The sequence below is a fragment of the Rhinatrema bivittatum genome, chromosome 13 (genome assembly GCF_901001135.1).
Source record: "Rhinatrema bivittatum chromosome 13, aRhiBiv1.1, whole genome shotgun sequence".
Lineage (NCBI taxonomy): Eukaryota > Metazoa > Chordata > Amphibia > Gymnophiona > Rhinatrematidae > Rhinatrema > Rhinatrema bivittatum.
This window is the reverse complement of record NC_042627.1, coordinates 77,389,226-77,413,088: the sequence shown is the minus strand read 5'-3', so window position 1 is coordinate 77,413,088 and position 23,863 is coordinate 77,389,226. Positions and strand designations below refer to the sequence as shown.

Genomic DNA, 23,863 nt, shown 5'->3' with positions numbered 1-23,863 from the left:
TCCAAAATTCTCCTAGTGGAACAAATTGCCATCAAAAAATACAACTTTTAAAGGTAAGATCTTTCATAGTGGTCCTTTGAAGCGGTTCGAGACGGAGCCATACACATCCCCCTGAGAACCAAGTTAAGGCTCCAGGGGGGGACACAACTTCCGCACCGGAGGCTGCAAATGCTTCGCCCCATGGAGAAAATGCACCACATCTGAATGTGTAGTTAGGGCTGCTCCCTGCTTCCTTGTCTCAAAGACAGTCCAATGCCACCACCTGGACTCTAAGGGAGTTAAAGAGCCAAACCCTTCGCCACCCCCTGTTGTAAAAAGGTCAAAATGTGCGCCACAGATGCTTGAGTAAGTTCAAGTCCCTGATCCGTGCATCAAGACTAAAAAAAAAAAACTCTCCACACCCTCACATAAGCTAAGGATGTTGAGGTCTTCCTAGCTTGTAGCAAAGGGGAAAACGACATCCTCAGGAAATCTTTTGCACCCCAGATGCTTCCTCTCAAAAGCCAAGCCGCAAGACAGAAGTGAGGCCGCCTGATCTAAAAATATGGAACCTTGGTGCAGCAAGCTGGGAAGATGAAACGAGGCGCAATGGTCCGTCCACCGCTAGACTGATCAAATCCGCAAACCAGGGCTACCAAGGCCACTCTGGCGCCACTAGAATCACCTTCTCCTAGGTGAATCTCTATTCACTGTAATACTTTGCCCACCAGCAGCCACGGCGGAAATATGTACAGAAGAACTCCTTGCGGCCATTGGAGCACTAAGGCATTGACCCCTTCCGCTCCCGCATTCTTGTCTGCAACTGAAGCAGCATGGAGCTTTGGCATTCCTTTGAGTTGCCATCAAGTCTACGCAGAGGATGCCCCACTTGCAACGGATAAGCCACATTGCTTCCTCCGACAACTCCCACTCCCTGGGATCCAGCTGACGACGACTGAGAAAGTCTGCTTGCACATTGTCTATCTCAGCTATGTGAGAAGCCGCCAATAATTCCAGATGTCGCTCTGCCCAGCGTATTAACGGCTGGGCTTCCTGAGCCACCGCCAGACTCTTGCTACCACCCTGCAAGCCACCGTTGTCACATTGTCCAACAAAATTCTTACCGGCCACCCACATAAGAGAGGCAGAAAGGCGCGCAACACGAACCACACTGCCCTTGTCTCTAAGCAATTGATAGGCCAAGACACCTCCTCCTCCTCTGACCACCAGCCCTGCGCCGACTGAGTCTGGCACACAGCCACCCAACCGAAGAGGGTGGCATCGGTTGTGACCACTATTCAATTTGGAACCTCCAAGGCTACACCCCAACTTAAGTGGTCCCGACCGAGCCACCATGAGAGACTGGACTTGGCCATCTCTGTAAAAGGTAACAATAGATGAAACTGCTCCAACAACACATTCCACCGGGAAAGCAACACTCTCTGCAACGGTTTCATATGAGCAAACGCCCAAGGAACCAATTCCAACATGGATGCCATGGAGCCGAGAACCTTCAGGTAATCCCATACCTTGGGAACCACACTCTCCAATAAGCTGTGAACCTGCCTCTGCAGCCTGCCGATTCACTCTCTGGTGAGAAACACTTCCCGATCCTGGTGTCAAAAAACGCGCCCCCAGGAACTCCAACACCTGAGGAGTTTAATTGACTGACAGATTCACAACCCATTGCCATACAACCTTCAAACCAGTCTCTGGAGGCACCCACTCCTGAACCACTAGCTTCTTTACCGATTTATGGAAAGGAAAGGCCTTTGCCAGACCTCTTAAGCCATCCATGACTGGATCGACCTCTTTCTAATCAGATTCCTCCCAAGGTATCTTAATTTCCAGCTCTTTAAGGACACAGGGAATCAGGGGCCACAATTCTTCCCTGTGGAAGAGACAAACCACCTTAGGATCGTCCACTTTCACAGTTGGGGCTTGACCCCCACCCCTCATCCAGATCCTGTCTCTGGAGAAGAATCCACCTCCAGGGAAACTCTCTATCATCCGACTCTCCCGAGGCCTTGTCCACAGCAATCCGAATGTGCAGCCTTACCCAGAACTTGCCAAACCCTGATCGCCAACTGGCCTGTGTAACTTTGGGCCTCTTGCTAGGCCACGGACTCTGCGGGCCCTCCTGCTTGGAAAGGCAGCATCCTGCGGCCTTCCTGGCAAAATATGCCTTATGGAGCAAACCTGTCAGGTCCTCAGGAGGTCCTGCATCCTCCTCAGAAAGAGGTTCCCGGGCCCCCGGACCTCCGATCGGATAAGGATAATGGTGGAGGGAGATCCCCCTCTCCTCCTGCAGTTTGAGATGCACCTGCAAGAGATGCCAAAACAGCCGTCATTCCCGTGCAAGCTGGGAAGAAGCCAGCAGTCGCGCCGGCATCACTCGCAATCCCCGTGGCGTCTTGATGCCTTCCCCGGAGAGGCAGCGGGAACACAGGCCAGTTTGGGACAGGCACACACATCACCACACACTGAGCACTGGCTGCCACGCGGCATAGTTCCCACCAACTCAATCGCGTGCACCCCAACCGCCGTTCCAAGGACGCCGAAATATACAGCCTTGCGCCTACTGGGCCGCCTGCAATCTGCCCTGCCGAACGTCTTCATTTTTTCTTTTTGAACTATGAATACTTCCCTAAATCTGGGCAGCAGGCTCCGATGTCCTCCTGGGGGTGAAGGAGCTAGCTCCACCAGTTATCCACCCCTGGCGGCGAAAAGGACCGAGCCAAAAAGGGTCCCCAATCCCTGCTCATTCCACCTCAGGACCAGAAGGGATGGCCCCACTTGACCTGCCAACCTAAGAAGAGGAAATCCTAATCCCTCATTAACTTTTTTTTTTTTTTTTTAACTATTTTCCAGACTGCAGGTTTTGCACCGCCACCGTCTGCTGGAGACAGAGAAACACTGAGGGCCTGCAGGTGGCACCTCAGGTTATGTAAAGTGTCAGTGAAGCTCTCTCTTGTCGCCATCTGCTGCAGGAAGGCAAAAGCCAGGAGTCTGGACTGATCTGGGTACGTACAGGGAAAGAAATACTTTCCTGCTTCTGGGTGCTCTCCTGGCTGGTGAGAAACCCTACTCAACCAAAGGGGATGGCTCTCGAAGGAACCTGACACCCCTGGGAGCCCCAGTCTTCGCTTCTTTCCTTTCTTTTTTTTTAAACTAAGTTGAGACTTCAGGTTTGCAACCTCTGCCATCTGCTGGAGGACAGAAAAATACTAAGGGACTGCAGGTGGCGCTCTCAATTAAGTAGGCAGTGCCTGAAAAGAGTTTATTCTCTGCCTCCATCTGTTGGCAGGAAGGCAAAACCCACTGGTCTGGGGTATGAACCATGTCCCAGCAGAGCCTGGACAGCACTACAGCAGCTCAATGGAGATTATCGCAAACTGGGCAGGACTACAGTCCTGCTGGGCCATCAGGTCTGTGTTTCTACGATTCACTGGGCACACAGGACCTACCTTTCTCCTGACGTCGGAGGCAACGCTTGAACAGCACAGGACCAATAGAAGCTGAGCTCCACCACGTAGTACCAATACTGGGACGTCAGCACGGTCTGCGGGAAATGAAGGGACAAGTTACCTGCACGCCACAGCCCTCGGTGCTCAGCCCCCTGCGGCTTCCACAAGTCACTACTGATCTGCTCAACTTCCCTGCTTACACAGCAGCAAAAACGGAGAAAGACACAGATCCCAACTTCCCGAGATCCCTGACACTCGTCAGGTAATGGTGGGTGTGACTGCGTGTCTATGTATCCAGGCCAGAATTAGAAAAAAAGGAAAGCAGATTAAACTGACTTTCCAAACTCTCTCTTAATAAAGTTACGAGCTGGCTGTGTTACAATCAAGTTGTAGGCGAGCCCTTTGTAGTTTACCAAATAGGTTTTTCCTAATGACCCGATGAAGTGTGCAGGACTGTCAATAAGCTGGTCCAATAAGGTTGCCTTTCGCTGATTTTTGTATGTTGTTTTTATTCATTATCATCTATGGTTCGTACTGTTCCCCGCTCGGACTTGGAAGGGTGTGGCCAATAAATTTTACCTTTATCCATCAAATCTCGGACTCTTTTTAATGCAGGAAACCCTTCAGAATCCTTCCCCGATCCCCTCCCACCCTCCCCTTCCCTCAGGCTGAGACTGCATTCACCACTAACCTGGAGGATCCCCCAATTCCTTTAGCCAAGAGGCACCGACAGCAGCTCCGCTGCTGGGCCATCGGAGCAGCCCATTCAGAATCATTTCGAAAACAACCATTTAGATTTCAACCAGGAGTCATGAGAACGTGTCTGGGCCAGAAAAGGCAAAGCTCAAACTAAAACAGCTGAACACTTTCCAGGGGCTGCGTTTCTGTTTTCTATGCCCTATTGGGCTTTTTTTTTCCTTTTTAATTGGAAAACTGACATTAAATAAAAGCAATTAAATATTTCTGGAAAAAGACAAAGCCAAGGCAAGCAAGGGCACTGGGGGGCAGAGGGAAGGCCAGAGGCCGGCAGCAGGAGGATCGTCGCGTTGAGGAAGCCGCGACAACCTGCGGTGCAGCCTCGTGAAAGGGAAGCCGTATCGCGGCTGTATCATTTCCACAGGTTCTCTCGCGCCCCCTCCTGAAGCTCCTTGCGTGGATGGCTCTTCCATCACAGCTGCTCTGACCGGCCTTCAGACCCGGCCCCGAACCTGGGAAGCCTGCCAGATGATATCTCAAATATTACCCGCCAAGATCAGCAATTCATGGGTCAAGCCGGTCAAGGCCATCTCAGGCCTGGCAATCTGCCAGGAATTTGATGTTGTAACGAGAGCAGCTGAACACAAAAAAAGGATCATCGGCGTGGACCAGTGGCGTCAAAGAAGCAAGTCCACCTCCATAATGCAAAGGTCAGCTGAATACCCTCCCCCACAGAGTGCTCCCCAAGCTGCTGCCTGGTACCCCCCAGGAGTGCCCACCACCCTGCTGAGCATTGCCCCATTCCCTGGGGCTTAGGGATCAAGGGTCACAGCTGGAGGTCAGATTCAAAGCCCGTGACTGCAGGGTTCCAGAAGGAGCCAGGACCATCGCTGTAATGAGCAGACCAGGTAAGGCTAGGTAAGCTGCCACGGGTCACATCAGGTCAGTCTCCCTAAAAGGAAATCTTCTTTTCATTCAATTTATAAAAAAGATAAATGAAAATAATCGAGACACAAGGAGGTCCATGGAAACCGAGGCGGGGAGCAGGAAAGTTACCTGGCAAAGCGTCCCCTGGATAGTCCCCTAGGCCAGAGGCTTCTCCAACCAGACTCTCCCAGCTAAGCTCGCCTTGCCCCCCACCCATCTCCTTTTTACCCAGCTAAAATGTATCCGCTCAGCAGGGCAGGAACTCGGGATTTGCCGGGCAACTGAAGACGTTATCGGGACAAACCCTCTGCACATTGAGGCTGCCAGGGCTGTGGCACCAACCTGTAAGGCCGCTAAATCGTTTTGAAGGGGTGCCAAATTAGTAGCCTGCCCGAGCCTGAATGCTACTTCAACAGGCCCCAGGATCAACCTGCACAGAAACGCCGGCGAGCTGGTGCGACTGCACACGAATGTGTCCTTTATGTCCCAGAATGGAAGGACTGAATGACTCACCTGCTTCGGGTAACCAGCCCACACCTGCCAGATCTCGTAAGACCATGGTTTCTGTGAAAGACAGGACGACAGGCCGTGCTTTAACAACATTTTTTTTTTTGTACCTTTCCACTCCTTATTTCCTCTATTATCTGACCTGGAGGGGTAAGAGGCCACCTCTCTCATCTCTCCTCCTGCTCCCATTTCCCCTATATGACACAGCCGGAGCACTTCTGCAGAGCTCTGCGGCCAAGTCAGCAGGACGTGGCTTCCTAGAGAGCCACTCTCTGTGCATTTCTCTGACTGGCCAGCAGGTGTCACTGCAAGAAGAGGACTCTGTAGGCCTACGGGTGACAGAAGGTCAGGCTTAGAAGCCAGGACCCACACGGAGCTCCTCAGAGCCCTCAATGTGCCTCCTTTAGTTGAAATTGTTAGAAGAAGAAAAATCAAAATAGTCTCCACAACCAGACCTTAAATTCTGGAAATACAAAGCAGCCAGCAGTGGAGGTCACTGCCTACTACTGAGCAGCTGAGCAACAGACCAGAAAAGCTTTTTGCTGACTTTTAATAGTGATAATGAGGGACTCTTGATATTTAGAAGACTGCTGTAGTGAAAACACAGTTGTATTTTTTTTTTTATTATTATTATTTATCAGCGTATGAAGTGCTGGATAAGATCATTCACATGCCTGCATAACTGTCCCCATGCCAAAGAGCTTACCACAGCCTGCTCAAGGACCTTAAAAACATCCTCCTGCAGTCGCATTGCTCAATGTTGCAATGAAGAGGCCATACATAAAAGCATTATCTTGTCCTGTTCCCAGCCTAGTTTTTCCCTGGCTTTTTATCTCCAACTGAGCTCTCAGCCCATAGTTGTTCAAATACCCGTCACCAGGCCAAGGCTGTGACCCCAGATTATCATAAAATGGCAGAGCGCATTCACCAAGCGAGGCGTTTACACGTTAGTTTCTGGCTACTGCCAGAAACTCGAGGTGATAGGAGGTGGCTTCCTTACAGCTGCCTGCAGAGCCGGCCACGCTGAAGCATTGCTGTTTTCATCTAATTTAAGAAAAAAGAACAAATTCCAACTTACATCATACAGGACTGCGACCCCGCCAATAAGTGCCGAGAGGTAGAAGGTGAACCGCCAGCTGCAAAACAACAGTTACCGGGGTGTAAGTCACTGAAAAAAAAAGATCAAAATGCTGCCTTCCATCTGCCTAGAGATTCATTCAGTTTGGGTAGATGCACCTAGAACCCACGCCACCTGCACCTCCCCCGTCCTCTCAACCCTCTTCCCTCTGTCGTTACAGGGCTGGCCTCCACAGCCTCCACTCGTAGGCCGATTTCAGGCCTTCAGCTGGGCTTCTTACAAAGCCAAAAATGTAAGCCAGCACCCAGAGCCCACGTCTTGTGATAAATCCTCCCAGCCAGCAAGATCAGTGAGGTTCGGGCTTTGAAGCCCGATGGAGATGCAGGACTGCTGGTTAGGGCTGTGACCGCTGCTCCCTGCAGGTCACCCCCAGTGCTTGCATCCGGGGATCCTCTGCATTTATCCCACACCTTTCGGAATTCGGCTACTGTTTTTGTCCTCACCACCTCTTCCGGAGGGTATTCCAGGCATCCAGCAGCCTTTCTGTGAAGAAATATTTCCCGACGTTGTTCCTAAAACTTATCCCATTACAGCTTCCTATCATGACCCCTAGCCTACAAATTGTTCTCCACTGAAAAAGCTTTGCTTCTTCTGCATCATTTATATTTTTCAGGTATTTAAATGTCTCTATCGTTGCGTGGGCCTCCCCGCCCGGTCTCACCTCTCCTCTAGGGTAGACATATTAAGTCCTTCAGTCTCATCTCATACAGCTTTTGGCAAATAACCCCCCCCCCCCCCCCCATTCTGGTTGCCTCTCTCTGAACCACCTCTAGTCTGCCTCTATCTTTTTTGGGGGTTGGACTCTTGTGGGCAGATACCAGGAGGCAGATTTCTTTCTGTCCCGTGAGGGAGGACGTTGTGCATTCGTACACACCGTTCCCTGCCTGCTCTGGGGAAACCCTTAGAGAATCCTGTCCCTAAAGCCCGTGTCTGGAGGTATCTTTCATGGAGCCGGATCCTGTGCTGCACTCAAAAGAGCTGAGCCCGACCAGCACGAGCAGAGACCTGACTTCGTCTTCTGCTCTGCTCCTCATGCAACGGTGACATCCAGTGGCCAAATGGAGGTCCCATGATCGCAGGGTCCTGGTTTTTGGCCCCTAGTCAAGGGGAAAGAGGGCTCATGGTACCAGATCCCAGCTTGGACTGAGCAGGAAGCCGAAAGGAGCAGAAGGGCACTGCAAACCATTTCTTATAGCATTAATTTAGCTTATCAGGTAGGGTCCTAGTCAGGAGCATACTCCAGGCCTCACAGCCTACACAAATCTCTGAAAGAAAGAACTTTTAAATGAAATGCTATTACCACCCTGCAGGGGCTTCTCAGGGCTGCCCACAGATTCCCAAGATAATTGTTCTTCTGGCCTGATTTTGCAGTCAGTTGTGCTAATGAAAACGGGACATTACCACCCATATGATGACTGCAAGAGCGGTCAGCTTAGGCACTGAATGGGAGCAGAGGATCATGGGACAGGCCTGATGCAGAGGCTCCAAGAGAGAGGAAACACAGTGCTCCCTTTTGTTTACTGCCAGCTAAATAAATCTACAACATGCAGCCAAGACAGAGTGACGAAACAGTTGGCTAAGAAGCCAGAAGCCGGAGGCCTGCCTCTGACTGTGTGTGAAAGTGGGAAGTCCCTTTCTCTCCCTAGGGCTCCTTTTGCCAAGGATAATTACAAAGCAGCAACAAGGACATTATTCACCCTCCCCGAGGAAGCACTCACCTGTCCAGGGGGGTGAATCCCTCTCTCAGTCATTTGTGGCAGTTACTGGACAGCACTTGCTCTGGCCTGCTCAGCTGCAAGCTGCTTTGCACGTTACTATAATGGAGCATTTTATGCGGAAGACTAAACCGAGCTCTTCCATGTGCCTCTGGTGCCAGGGCCGGACTCCTCTCTCTTAGGAAACGGAAGTGAATCTAGGTCAGCCCCTGTATCAAGATCTGCCCCGACAGGAGGAGCGCCTGCCTCTTACCAACCCTAAGGCTAGGCCAGAAAAACACCGGGCAGGAAGAGCATTCACAGTCACAGGAAAGCAAGCAAAAAAGAAAATAACTTTGGAAGTTTCAAACTTTCTCCCCTGACGACCCAGCCTGAAGCACAACCTGTGCTAGTGTTTCACTAGGAGCTCCCGATAGGAACGACAAGGTTAACTGTGTAAATGAGTCACACTGGCCTGTGAGTATGAAGCCAAAATAATCTCAAACGCCTGTTTCTATTATGCCCAAGGGTCTCGGAAACAGAGGAAGGTGCACGGTCCTTTTACAGAAGAGCACAAACTCTGGTGATGGGGTAGGTGGGGGTGAGGGTTGTGGGTTGGGGGCTTGGAGTTTGCTCATAACAGAGCTGAGATCGGGGAGGGCAAAGAGGGAGAAACTGACAAGAAAATGGTTTCTGTATGGATGCCTGGGGATACAGGAAGGACAAACGTATGCCAGGAAGCTGTTTATCTTTTCTGGTTTTTCAATTAATTTAAACAGAAACAGGACTCATGACTGTGCCGTCCTGTGTCACATCACATGTTAATCTTTCTCTTCATCCTGTCTGAGGGTGGATCCTGCTACAAACCAGCGTGTGGCGTTACTTATCCAGCGAATGACTGAAGCCCACCAGGGGAATAGACAAATGCAATCTAAAAACAAAACACTCCCCAGTGTCTTCTTATTCAAATGAAAGTGAATTAAACTGCATGGAAAGACATTTTTATATAAAGGGTAGTCTTATCTGTTTACTAACAATATCTCCATAGGGCCGCCACGAAGCTAGCTAAGGTGTTTTAATCATTAATGGCAAACAGCCCACAGCCATCAGTTTGAGTAATGACAGCAATCTTACTAAGATGTACATTTATCTGGCCCAGAACCCCACCAGAGCCCACAGCACATCACGGTTCCAGGATCCCCTCCATGAAGAGGCAGGGCGTACGTCTGTAGGCACTGCCTCTGTGTACGTACACGTGCGTTTCACCTGCTCCTTTGTGTTTCCAGCTCATTCAGAACCAGGGCCAAGATCCAAAGCCATGAGCCTCCATTTGCAACTAGCCTGGGGTTTGCCCTCTGTTTTATATACCTTTCCAGCTTACGCCTAACCCACTCGTTACAATGATGGGGTGTGGGCCGGGGGCCATGCATCAGGATTCTCTCCAGAAGCCCACAATCACGGATCCTAAATCCAGCCACCAGATGTCACCCTTAGGCAATGGCCGTGACCTTCGTCCACAGCGCTTCTCTGAGCCACCACGATGGCCCGTCTCCATCTCATGAAGATTCATTGTGAGGGTCCCAGAGGACAAGTTACGACTGTGTGAGCTCTCCACCATCTCACAGCTTCAGCCAGTCCTGATCGACTGAGGAACTGTTTGCCTTTATGCTGTAAACACTTGAACTGCCTCAGTGAAACAAATTTTAAAACATGCCATTTTAATAGGAAACTTAAAAATAAAAGCTTGAGAGTCTGAATTTCAAAACTGATACCAGGTTGCTTTGTAAGTGGGGTTCTGAGTAAGAGATTGATGTCTTCAGCGCTGGGAACCTTTAAACCCCCTATTCCAGCAGCACCAGTAACATTTCAGCATCCACTTTCTTACCAGGATTCCTGGAATTTCTTGAGTAAACTGGGTCTGTCTTGGTTTCGCCGTCTCCTAAACCACCTTTCCACCTGGACTGTAGTCAGGTTACACTTCTTAGCCAGGCCATAGACCTCTGGCTGCAGAGAGAAAGGAAGAAAAATCCAGCCTTGAGAAATGAGCTTCTATCACTCCCTCCAATTCCCCTTCAATCTCTTTTTTTTTTCAATTTAAGCTTTATTGAACATTTTTAACAAACAATATACATCCCATAATGTGTGTGTCACTCACGTTTCATCCATTACAATAAAAGTCATTACAGAAACGCACTCTACTGCAAGAAAATAGAAAAAAGGAACACTTCAATCTCTTTTAAGGCACCATTAAGGACCCCCAAACTTTGCCATTTACAAATCTGGACATTATAATACAACTGTACACCGTTGTGAAGGTATAGAAAAACAAACTATAAACAATTTCTTTAATTTTGGTCACATATTAATTGCATCAGTAGCATGGGATCTTCTTAGTGTTTGGGTAATTGCCAGGTTCTTGTGGCCTGGTTTGGCCTCTGTTGGAAACAGGATGCTGGGCTTGATGGACCCTTGGTCTGACCCAGCATGGCAATTTCTTATGTTCTTAGTTAATCCCCAGCCTGTAAACACAAGCGCACACAGCTCAAAAGCAGAGCCATACTATGTACATAGTTTATGGATCTGGGTCTATATGTAAGTCTTAGATCCACATTTAGCATCCTTTTTCTGAGGCCAAAACATCTGGATATAGCAGGCGTATTGCTTTAAACTAAATGCTGACTTCACTACTTTATGCTTGAATGAGGACAAGAATTTACGTGTCTAACACCAGCGTCAAAGAGGTCTGTAATCTGCAAGCTTCATCAGCGAGCAAAAGACTTGGTGCAGAGGAGGAAACTTCCAGGGGCCAGAGCAGAACAGGCCCCCAGCTATTCAGCCATGGATACAGCTCAGGAAGTTTGCAGCATGCAGGCTCTGGCGCCAAGATCCAAGCCGTCAAAGGCCAGACCTCAAACTACGCTTCTGCACGCAGCCATTCCTGAACAGAAACAACCTTGGCTTTTTCAGCTCCTTTCAGCCACTCGTCGAACTAGAAGCCCCCTGCGCTTTTAAAGAGGACACTAATTAAAGTATACATATGTCTCTGAAGTAGCTAATTTTATCATCTGCGCCTCCAACATGTCTCGGTAATATCAAGTCGCATTTCTTAGACTTTCATTGCTCTTGAATAAAACATTAAAGAGCTTGATTTATAACGTGCATTAATAGCCTCCGTCCTGAAAGAAGCCCGTGCCCTCTTATACACTCACTCTCTCTCTCTGGTGATGTGATGGAGTCACTTAGAAATCAGAGCAGGTTTATATTCCATGCACAGAAAATAATTTAGATCACCAGACATGAAACCAGCTTCTAGATAGATACCTGCGAATTGCAGAATTAAAACTGCAAGAACTTTTTAACATACACAGTAACTTAGGATTATCCCAGGAGTCTGGACCGATTTGGGGGATGTACAGGGAAAGGAAAATTGGTTCTTACCAACTAATTTTCGTTCCTGTAGTACCACAGATCAGTCCAGAGACCCGCCATTTACTGGGGGGGGGCGCTGCTTGTACTGTTGCTTTCTATATATAGTGCGAAGTTGTTGGAGGTTTTCAATGCTGATTGTTTATGTTAAATTTGGGAAACAAGTTTTCTGTTGTCTTTTTGGGCAACTTCACCTTCTTCTGGCTCGTTGGAGGGGAGCGAGTTTGCTTAGAAGGTTGCTTAGAAATTTATGGTTGTTACTGTCATCTTGGCTTAGGTACAGGTCAGTACTGAGGGACTGCAGGTGGCACAGTGGGTTATGTGCAGTGTCCGTAAAACTTTCTCAGTCTCCATCTGCTGGCAGGGAGGCAAAACACAGGAGTCTGGACTGATCTGTGGTACTACAGGAACGGAAATTAGCAGGTAAGAACCAGTTTTCCTTTACTACGATAGGAAACTTGCTGGGCAGACTGGATGGACCATTTGGTCTTTTTCTGTTGTCATTACTGTGTTCCCTTAACTTGGGTGGGACCTGGAGAGTTTTGCCGTAGAACATGCTCACTAAAGCACATGAAGCAGGAGCCCCAACATCCAAACGATAATGCCTTGCAAAAGTGGACAACAACTTCCCAGTTGCCACCCAGCAAATTTCATGTGGAGACACCTGATGTGATTCAGCGCAGGAAGTCGCCTGAGAATGTGTCAAGTGCACCCCTAAACCCCCCAGCAGCGGGCACCCTTTAGAAATGTAAGTCAACTTGATTGCTTCCTTCAGCCACCGCACAAATGTAGCCCTTAGATGACATTTCCCTTCTCTGGACGACTCCACAGTACAAAGAGGTGATGCGATCTACAAAGAAGAGATGTGATCTATGGAAATCCTAAGTGACCTTTAGATACCTCAGTAATGCATGCCTCCAATCTAAGAGCCTAAGCTCCCCCGCATGAGGTGTAGAGGAATCCAAATCCATAAAAGCTGGAAGCTCTACTGTCTAAGATGGAACGCAGAGACTACTTCAGGCAGAAAAGAAGGCACCATGCATAAAGATTACCTGTAGGAAGGGACCTCAACAAGACAGCGCCTGAAGCTCCAAAATTCTCCTGGCTGAACAAATAGCAACTAAGAAAACCACTTTAAGAGTCAAGCTTTTAACCGTAGCTCTCTTTAGTGATTCGAACAGAGCCTCACACAATCCTCTAAGGAATAGATTCAGATTCCAAGATGGACAAATGTTCCACACTTGAAGACATAAGTTCTTAGCTCCCTGAAGGAACCATAAAACATCCGGATGAGTGGACAGAAGATACCCTCGCACCTTACCCCGGAGACAACCCAATGTCACTACCTGGACCACTCAGAGTTAAAGACCAGTCCCTTGATTACATCCTTTCTGTAGAAAAGCCAAAATATGCGACACCATAGCCTGAACAGACTGAAGCTGACAACAGCAAGTCCTGGTCAACAGCAGACCAGGACTTGAAGATCCTCCAAATTTGCATATACAACAAGGATGTAGAAGGTGCCCTCCATCCAAGTCATCTCCTCTCAGAAGCAAAGCCGCGAGACAGAAGTGAGCTGCCTGATCCAAAGATTTTGGGCCCTGGTGGCAAACAGTCGACCAATGTCTGAACTTCAGGGGCCCATCTATGGCCATGTTGATCAAATCTGGGAAGCATGGTCGATGAGACCACTCTGGAACTACCAGAATCACGTTGCCTGGATGTTTCTCTATCTGCCGTAATCCCTTGTCCACCAGAAGCCACGGGAGGAAAAACAAATAAGAATCCCTTGAGTCCACAGCAGCACCAGAGCTCTGATTCCTTTGTACAGTGTTCTGTTCAGCGGCTGTAAAACTGCGAGGCCTTGGTGTTCTCTTTGGTTGGGATATCCCCATCTTCTGTGAATGACACACATCGCTGCCTCCGACAGCACCCATTCCCTGGGGTCTAACTTTCTCCAATGATAAAATCCGCCTGAACATAGTTCACTCCGGCAATGTGAACTATGCCAGCTGCTCCATGTGCTGCTCTGCCCAGAGAATCAACTCCTGGGCCTCTCGTGCCACTGCCTGATTCTTGGTTCCGCCTTGACAGTCGATGTAGTCCACAATTGTTGCATTGTCTGATGGGATCCGTACTGGAAGGCCGCGTAACTTTGGCAGACAGGCAAGCAATGCGAAATGCACCGCTCTCGTCTCTAACCAACTGTTAGGCCATGAGGCCTCCTGTTTCAACCACTGGCTCTGCGCTGACTGATCTTTCCACACCGCGCTCTATCCAAAGAGGCTTGTATCAGTGGCAACTATTATCCAATTCAGAATCTTCAATTTCGCACCATGCTTGAGATTGGTGTGTGTAAGCACCACGAAAAAAAGACTGCCCTGGCTTCCCCCCCTAACAGACGAGGAAGATGAAACTCTTCCAATAACGAATTCCAGTGGGAGAAGAGCCCCTTGCAGAGGTCGCATATGTGTGAACATCCAAAGCATTAATTCCAATGTTGATGCCATAGAACCCAGTCCTGTAAATAAGTCCCAGACCCTGGGCACCGAAAGCTCTAGCAGAAGCCTAACCTGACTCTGCAATTTCAGCAATCTCTCTCCATGAGAAGCACTCTCTCCGCTAGTGTGTTGAACTGAGCTCCCAGATACTCCAGAGTTTGTAAGAGGACTAAATGGCTCGTTGCTAGGTTCACCACCCATCCTAGAGACTTCAAGCACATCGGTACCTTTTGTACCGACTGTTGACAGAGGTCATTTGATTGCATATGAATAAGCCAGTCATCCAGATACGGATACACCAACACATCCTCCTTTTGCAATGCGGTTGCCCCACCACCAGCACCTTGGTGAAGGTACGTGGAGACGTTGCCAACCAAAGGGAAGTACTCGAAACTGAAAATGTTCCCTTAGGATCATGAACCTCAGGAATCTCTGGTGCTCTGGCCTGATGGCTATGTGCAGATACGCCTCTATCAAGTGAAGAGATGCCAAGAACTCTCCCTTGTGTACTGCCGCTGTGATGGACTTCAGAGTGCCTAAGTGGAAACTGGGAACCTTGAGAGCTGCATTTACCTTCTTTAAATCCAATATCTCTTGAATTAGATACAGAGGGGAAAGAAACAGGATACTTAACTTAAAAATGACCTCTGGCCACACCGAGCGTGTTCAGGGTCTGAGCCAACAAACTCATCAAGACACCTCTGTGAAAATAAGAAAAATCTGAGCAGAGACTGATACGGCTCTCAATCATATGCAATTTCTGCCTCTTCTAGAAGTGAGAAAGCCAATTTCCCATCAGAATCCTCCGATGAATCATGATCCACACCTCTTTGATCATTACCAGGGGCAGCCTCCCTGCGGCATTTGCCCGCCGTGACTGATAAATGGGAGGCCCAAGCCCGTGATCCCTACACAGCAGGTTGCTTTGCCTTCGCTGGGCACTCCTGCAGAAAGGTCTGCAGGCCCTGGAAACAGGAGGAGGAGGATGGATCTGTACCAGAATCCATAGGCCCAACCTTGCTCTCTCCAACCTCTCTCAGGGAAGCTTCAGCCCTGGGAACAAGGGAGAACTGACCATTGCCTCGCCTCCCACTCGCATCCCCACCAGAGACACCATAGGCCGAGGGGAACTCCCAACACGGGCAAAAACTGTAGAAGTCAAATCGCTTTGAGCATCTAAACAGCGCTGACACAAACAGAGAGAGAGGGAGGACTGAATTGTCATCAGAGAACGAGCCTCACAGATAGCAAGGCGCTTGGACCTGTTCGTCCCTGGCACCTAGCTCTCCTGAACTTCGGCTCTAGGCAGCCTCCTGTGTGCACACCAATGCCACCTGGGCATACCCGCACACCCCTCCAGGATGTATGCAAATACGCGCTCAAGACTGGGTCGCGGTCGTACACGCACAAGTCCATGCGCAAATACGCTCTCTAGTACCTGCGCAAATACGCGCTCAAGTCTAGGTCACAGACGTACACGCTCAAATCTAGGCTGTGGCCTTACACACACAGGTCCCAGCATATGCAACCGCCACACGGTAAGAATGTGCGCACGTGAGAAAAGAACCACCTCAGTGGCCTACCACACGGCTAAGTAAAGCCTGCCTGCACCTTCAGCGCATTTAGGCCCGGATTTGTTTAATATTCAGCACCGAAAATCATCGGCCTGAAGAGCTTCTCAACAGCTCAGGCCTCCTGACTGGCTGAGAATCCATGAAAACTGGGGCCAAGAGCCAGCATCTCGCTAAACACGCTTTGTGCATAAGCAAATTAAAACCAGCAGGAGACCTCTACTCCTCCTCAGTGCAAGTGCCACTCTGCACCTCTGCAGGACAGCAAACTGCCGGTGATAGTTGGAGGGGATTCCCCTATCTCTCCTGCCGACGCTGCTAGGGAATCGAAAATGGCCACCGTTTCTGCGCTGATGAGGAAAGCCTCAGTGCTAGACCCCGTCATCCGTGAAGCTTGTTTTACCGGTGCTGCCATGTTTGACGCAGACCCCTGAATGCTTCTGCTGCACGCACACGCTGTTCCTCCTCGCACCCGTGGCCCCGCCAGCACCTCAACGGCAAGCAGGGGAACAGTCCCTCAGTGCCCCGGAGCCAACACCCGGTCACAGGCAGAGAAGCTGCTGAAAAACCCCATCACTGAGCTGCTAAGGTAGCTTCCCAATCCAGAACCTCGCTGCTGCTGATTCCTCCAAGGAGTTCCTGGTTCTCTCTTTTTTTTTTTCCACTCTCTGAGAACAAATAAACAGGCCGATTCAGAAAAACACGCGAGAGAGCTGGCGAGCGCCCACTCTCCTGGGCGCGCGATTCAGGAGGGTAGCCTATGCAAATTAGGGCCTGCAGTAAAAGGAGGCGCTAGGGACACTAGCGCGTCTCTAGCGCCTCCTTTTTGACAGGAATGATAGCTGTCAGCGGGTTTACAGCCGACGCTCAATTTTGCCGGCGTAGGTTCTCAAACCCGCTGACAGCCACGGGTTCGGAAACCGAATGCCAGCATAATTGAGCGTCCATCTTCTAACCTGCGGGCCGCAGGCCAATTTTTAATTTTTTTTTAATTTTTACCTTTTTTTTTACACTTTTGGGGCCTCAGACTTAATATCACTGCTTTTCTGTGCACTTCCCCAGCGCCTGCAAAAATTAACGCCAGCTTTTGGGCAGGCGTTGCTTTCTGTATCGCGCGGGAATACCTAATAGCGCCCGCAACATGCATTTGCATGTTGCGGGCGCTATTAGTTTCGGGGGGTTGGACGCGCGTTTTCGACGATCTATTACCCCTTACTGAATAAGGGGTAAAGCTAGCGCGTCAAAAACGCACATCCAAATGCGGGTTAACAGTGCGCTCCACCGTCGAAAACACGCGTCCAACCCCCCCCCCCCCCCCCCCCCGAAACTAATAACGCCCACAACATGCAAATGCATGTTGCGGGCGCTATTAGTTTCGGGGGGTTGGACGCGCGTTTTCGACGATCTATTACCCCTTACTGAATAAGGGGTAAAGCTAGCGCGTCAAAAACGCACATCCAAATGCGGGTTAACAGTGCGCTCCACCGTCGAAAACACGCGTCCAACCCCCCCTCCCCCCCCCCCCGAAACTAATAACGCCCACAACATGCAAATGCATGTTGCGGGCGTTATTAGTTATTCCCGCGGGATTCAGTAAGTAAAATGTGCAGCCAAGCCGCATATTTTACTTTAAGAAATTAGCGTCTACCCAAAAGGTAGGCGCTAATTTCTGCCGGGGAAGTGCACAGAAAAGCAGTAAAAACTGCTTTTCTGTGCACCCTCCGACTTAATATCATGGCGATGTAAGTCGGAGGTCCCAAAAGTTAAAAATAATTTAAAAAAAAAAAAAAATTTAAAAATCAGCCTTCGGCTTGTAAACCGGACGCTCAATTTTGCCGGCGTCCGGTTTCCGAACCCATGGCTGTCAGCGGGTTTGAGAACAGACGCCGGCAAAATTGAGCGTCGGCTGTCAAACCCGCTGACAGCCGCCGCTCCTGTCAAAAGAGGCGCTAGGGACGCGCTAGTGTCCCTAGCGCCTCTTTTTACCGCCGGCCCTAATTTAGTGAATCGCGCGCACAAGAGAGAGGCGCCCGCTCTCCCGCGAATTTTACTGTATCGGCCTGCTAGTGAGCAGAGTTCTGGCCCAGGAAATGAATTGGAGTCCTTGGCATGGCAACGTGCGTCATCGCTCCCGAGCTTCCTGGCTGGTCTGCAGGACTCTCTTGCTTATAACACAGCCATCCCAGGAATGCAGCAAACTACTTCAAGAATTTCAAATCAAATAAGTTGATGGGTACAGGACAGGAATTATTGCTCTCAAGACACGGCCTCTTACCTGGGAGGGATGTTTACAGGACGAGTCGAAAAACTTCTCCAAGAGTGGGTGAGGCTGGGCCTTCACTCGCACCTTGTTCCTTATGCCCATGGCTCCTGCTATGGGGGTTGCAATGTATCTGGGGGGAAAAAAAGAGGCAGAAGAGAGTTTAAAAGACCACAGGAGTTCCTCTGTTCTCCCCCCCCCCCCCACGTGCAGCTCTCTCACAACATCGGGGGAGGGGCACGTTTACAGCACATACAGAGTGGAAAGCGCTTGTCATCTTCCACGGAGGCATCTGAACTGCTACTAGGATCCAGTCCGTCTAATAGCAAACGTGTTCTCCGCACCGCTCCAGCGTGCCCCTGGAGGGCTGGACACGCTTCTCAAGGGCCTATAGTTGCCAAGGTCCTCTGGCCCCTGCTGAGTTTGATCGTTTCTGTTGGCAGATGCTGCCTTAAGGGATTTGGCCCCGTGCAGTGTTCCTACCCAACATGCCAGGGCATGTTTACTCAGAGCTGGGAACTTTACGAGGTTCTTAACAAGCGGTAACTTCATTTTAGCAAACCAAAGGCCGGACCACCTAAAACGCCTCCCCCTGGGCGTAGCAGTGCTGAAGCCTAGCTCTACACTCCCACAAACAGACGCTTGCCTTTTAATCAGATAACATTTTTACCAGGGCTGGAGTCTCTCTGAGCTTATCACACAGCAGGAGGCTATCAGGGGCACAGAAGTGCTACTGACATGCCCCCAACCACAGTAACAATCTTATTTTCTATTGAAAAGAGATTCTCTCTATGCTGGAGTGTATACTATGGCTCTACATGACCAGCAGGGAGTTTTAATTCGCCCTACTTTTGAGTCAGCCAAGGTGAAGCAGCTCATCAGAGATTACTGGTGGCAGGAAACTTCCCCCTGGATAAGTCAGGGGCCAGTGAGGAATTCTCCTCTAGACAAGAGCGTGGCAGAAAACGTTTTGCAGGCAAGGCCTCTGTTCCTCTGGCACTCCAGCACGATCCTCTGGAACATGAAAAGTAAACCTGGGAAGTGCAGGGAGTGCACCGTGTGCTGCAGAGGGGCTCCGAAGCTCTGCCCGTTTATTCTCTATCTATAGCCTTAGGAAGAAAAACATCATCTTTTTTGGACCTGACTTGCATGATCAGAACCTGCTCACAAAGAATCCAAAAGCAAGAAACCTCGAGCCCATATTCACAAACACTTAGTAGCCAGATAGTCTTAGGCAATTGCCATCTAGGAGTGGGCACCACAGAATGGACCTCCCCTTTAAGATCTGCTGGCTATTTCCTAGTTACCCAGGCTGGCACTGTCACAGGATGCGGCCTCATTGGACCACTGTTCTGACCCAGCCTGGCACTTCTTATTCATGCCTGCTAGAGGGGCTTTCCCCACTAATCAGACCCACTCTATCCCAGCCATAGCAGGGGACCACAGACTGCAACTTCCTTCAGTTCCAAGTGACATGTTAGGAACCAGTAATAGTAATTACAGCTGGATGGGAATTATTCTAAAACTGTTAATCTTAAAAAGCTCGAGCAGAGCTAATGGGGATGCAGGGAAGGAACATGGGTTCTCTTCCTAGACGTCAAGCCCCAAAGCATGGCAAAAGAACCCAATTTATACCGTAAAAGTGATTTTCCAGGGCATTCACAGATCCTGGAAGGGGGGGAGGGAGGGAATTCCAGCCAATGGCCCCAGTTCTGAAGGGACGCTCGCTGCAATGGATGCAGTGCAGCGGGAGGAGGGCAAGCTCTGACGAACGGACTGCTGGAGGCCACAAATGAAGGTCCCTGGCACCTCGGCTTCAGAGCAGGACTGGGAGGAAGGTGAGCCAGGCCTCAAAATATAGAAATACAATTTAAGCTAACTACGCTGCCATCAGGGAGGGATTCTTTGAGTTCATGAAGCTGACAGGCCCTTGTTGTCTGTACGCCCTTCAAAGGAAGGACTGCAACCCTTTCGACTGCTGTCCCCAATATACAAGTTGCACAAAGTACAAGTTAACCCTGGGAAAGACCTTACCTTTCAAACACATGCCGGATGATTACAAGGAGGAAGGCATAGGGGACCGTGACGTAGAGCTGCGAGGGTCTGGCCGACACATAGCCCTCCTCATCGGTCAGATCTGCCCACGTGAAATTGTTGGGCAGCCAGAGCCTGTCCCACCAAAACCAGTCACTAATTGTTTGCAACATCCTGAGGGAACAGGAAGAGATCACAGCTTAGAATGCAAAAGGAAAAAAAAACATTATTTTGTTTTTATTCAACACAGAACATCAGAAATTTCTGCAACTAGCAAACCTTATGAAAAGGGGAAGAGCTGCACAAAGGAGATGCAGCCTTTTTTTGTGTATTAATCTAACTCTATAAGATGGTACAAAGTTAGAGCGTTCTTTCAGAAAACCACATCCTGTTTCCAGGACTCACTCAGACACAGAATGCTCACACACTACTAAATCAGTTCCTCAACAGGCCAGAACATGCGACAAGGTGCATGTTAAGAGGCCCAGTACCTTCAGCAGCAAATCCTTCAATGCAGATCCAGCTCCTGGTTTCTGCACTTGCAAAACATCCCATGATCAAGAGGTTTGCTTTTAACAAAGTGCAAATTCTGAATTACAGATGGTTCGGAAAGAGATATCCTTAGATGGGGGATCCAAAAACCTGCCCACTTCCAGGCAGAGGTGGGTTTACCAGATCGCCATCTGAGACCAGAGTGATAAAATCGGCACAGAGTTTGGTTGGCTGTGCACTTAAAACAGAGCCAATGGAAAACCCCAGATTATGGGCAAAGTTTGAATCCCGATTCTCCGGCTCCATTTCTTTTAATTTGAGTCCTTTTACACTGGTTTGTTAACAGTTCTGGATAACATCTCCTGGGCTGATGCAGAAAGGTGCATTCAGCCCAATGCACAGCTTTACCTGCATCTGAAGGCTCATTTTGTGAGTGTAAAACTTACTGTCAATGCAGCAAGGAGTTTTGCGTACAGAAAATATGGGCTCTAAACTGCGAGTCCTGCTTAGCGCCCTCACAGAGAAATCCAATGCAAATGAGGGCATTCAGCAGTTAGCTGAATGCCCTCATGCCCTGAATGCTTTGCTTAACACTGGAAATTTTACTCCTGGTCAAAGGTGGAGTAAAGTTTCCAGCATTGCTGTGCTGGCACTTAAAACCAAGGGACAGGCGAAAACAAAAAGAAGTTGGCCAGATAGCCAAATAAGTCCATACTTATCCGGCAAAGTGGCAGCAATAACTTTGGCTAGATAGCTGGATAAGTGTGGCAATATATGTTTCAAGAGACACCTCACACCTCCTTCCCGAGATAAAATGTGCATTCCACCTGTGCTGAACGCACATTTTCCAGTCAACACATTTTTTTAAACTCCCAATGTATTAGCATAGCATTATTTTACTGCAATGGGAGTTTAAACAAATTTGAATCCGTGCATTACAGCGGTGCGCTGAAATCCGGTGCGCGGTTTTGTAACGCACAGATTTATTGCTGCATCGGCCTGGTAGGGTGGCTGGGGCACATTGTGATATCAACCACTGTTAACGCTACCTTCCCAATGGCTGCTTCTTTCTGGTATAGCAAGAGTGTGTCGCTTGGTCACATGATGCTGCCTGTCAATGCCGTTTTTCTAAGCCATTCCCAAAAATACATCTAGCACATACAGCACTGTGCCATATAATGCAAACTCCATCATGCCTTTAGCCCAGCAAGTTCCTCTTCTTGCCTTGGGATTCCAGCACAGCCGAAATACCAGGGCTGGGATCTGGTGCCATGAGGTCTTCCTTCACAACTACCCAGGAATGCTTCCCTCTCCAACTGACCTAGCCCAGTCATAGCAGCATTAGTCACTGGTCAAAGGCCATGTACCAGAACCCAGCAATCTTAACTCTCAGCCCTGCCACCAGGCACCACTGGTACATGACTCAGACCTCCTTTCCCGACCAGAACCAAACCCAGATCCTTCCACATGGCAGCACACAGCACCACCACTGAGCTACCGGGCCAGCCCACACAATTTCATTTCCACTGCCTGCCTGAAGCACTAAACAAAATAGTTACATAGACCACAGAGAGCAGGCACGGCCACCTGCATGATTCCCCGTTACAGAGGAGATGTACACAGATTAGCTTTTGTTAATGAGAAAGCTCCGGTGCCCGATGGACCTTTTCCTGCCCAGCAAATGTTCACGGAACAGAGAATCCAAACTGAAAATTCATTCCCGAGCGGACAGAAAAGGAAGGGGAAGGTCCCTGCATTTCAGCTCATGACGGGCACCCTGGGGGCTCAGGGCTGGGCACTGCCATGCGGAAGCCCCGGACCCGGCACCGAGCGGCCGGACCGGGGCCTAGCGCCGTGCCCACTCCCAACGAGGGGGGGGGGCGGGCACCGGGACTGCTGAGCCCTCGCCGAAAAGAAAGCGCGGACGAAGAGCAAGAAGTCTGCTGCCGACTCTGCCGACGTAGGATCCCTGGCATCTGAGGAGCAGAGCCCGGGGCGCCCTCTTATCAGCCTAAGAGGGGCCTTAGGGGCCCCTTCACGTCAGCAGCATCGGAAAGAGAGAAACGTCCAACCCCGACGACGACGACAACAACAAGACCCCCCCCCCTACTATTCCAGCTGCCCCGGAGGAAAGCAGCGAACTCCCCCCGGGAGGAGGAGGATTCGTCCGTGGCGATTACACATCGGGGCCTCCTGACGGGAGCCGCGGGAGGGCGGGAAGCCCCGGGGGCGCGGGCACCGAGCGCTCCGCTGCGCCGGAGGACGAGGACGGAGCTCCCCGAGCGGCGGCGGCGGCGGCAGGGCCCCGGGCTCACCTGCCCGCTGCGTCCCGCTTCACAGCCGCCTCCCCGGGGGCGCAGGCCGCATCCTAAGCGCGCTCCGGGCCCGCCGCTTCCCCCCGACCAGAGAGCGCGGCACATCCTGCCCGGCCGTGCGCGGCGTGGAAAGCCATTGGTCGCGGTGCCGGGCACTTCCTGCCCCCCGCGGCCGGCGGGGCGGGGGCCCTGCTTACGTGAAAGGCAGCGGGGGGAGGAGGAGGGGGGCCGGGGGTGGCTGCTCCGAGCCCTCTGGGCAACCTTTTCGGATTTCTCTTTTCTCCTGGCTGCAAAAACCTGGTGCGCCGCGCCTCTCTCCCTCCGTCCTGCCGTGCCCCACCCAGTGCCACCACTCTCTCCCCCTGCCCCACCCAGTGCCATCACTCTCTCCCCCTGCCCCACCCAGTGCCATCACTCTCTCCCCCTGCCCCACCCTGTGCCAAAACACTCTCCTGCCATGCCCCACCCTGTGCCATCACTCTCTCCCCCTGCCCCACCCTGTGCCATCACTCTCTCCCCCTGCCCCACCCAGTGCCACCACTCTCTCCCCCTGCCCCACTCTGTGCCATCACTCTCTCCCCCTGCCCCACCCAGTGCCACCACTCTCTCCCCTGCCCCACCCAGTGCCATCACTCTCTCCCCCTGCCCCACCCAGTGCCACCACTCTCTCCCCCTGCCCCACCCTGTGCCAAAACACTCTCCTGCCATGCCCCACCCAGTGCCATCACTCTCTCCCCCTGCCCCACCCAGTGCCATCACTCTCTCCCCCTGCCCCACCCAGTGCCAAAACACTCTCCTGCCATGCCCCACCCAGTGCCATCACTCTCTCCCCCTGCCCCACCCAGTGCCACCACTC

General features: G+C 50.6%; 1 protein-coding gene across 1 annotated transcript in view; it reads right to left on the bottom strand.

Moving 5' to 3' along the window:
- The window catches only part of LOC115075336 (ceramide synthase 2-like), a 51,195-nt gene that overhangs the window by 13,928 nt on the left and 13,404 nt on the right, over window positions 1–23,863 (bottom strand). The window contains 7 exon segments of the mRNA XM_029575638.1: window positions 3,447–3,473; window positions 3,476–3,541; window positions 5,583–5,633; window positions 6,655–6,712; window positions 10,294–10,412; window positions 18,182–18,299; window positions 20,201–20,374. Of these exon segments, the coding sequence (XP_029431498.1) occupies window positions 3,447–3,473; window positions 3,476–3,541; window positions 5,583–5,633; window positions 6,655–6,712; window positions 10,294–10,412; window positions 18,182–18,299; window positions 20,201–20,373 (612 nt within the window). The 5' untranslated portion in view covers window position 20,374.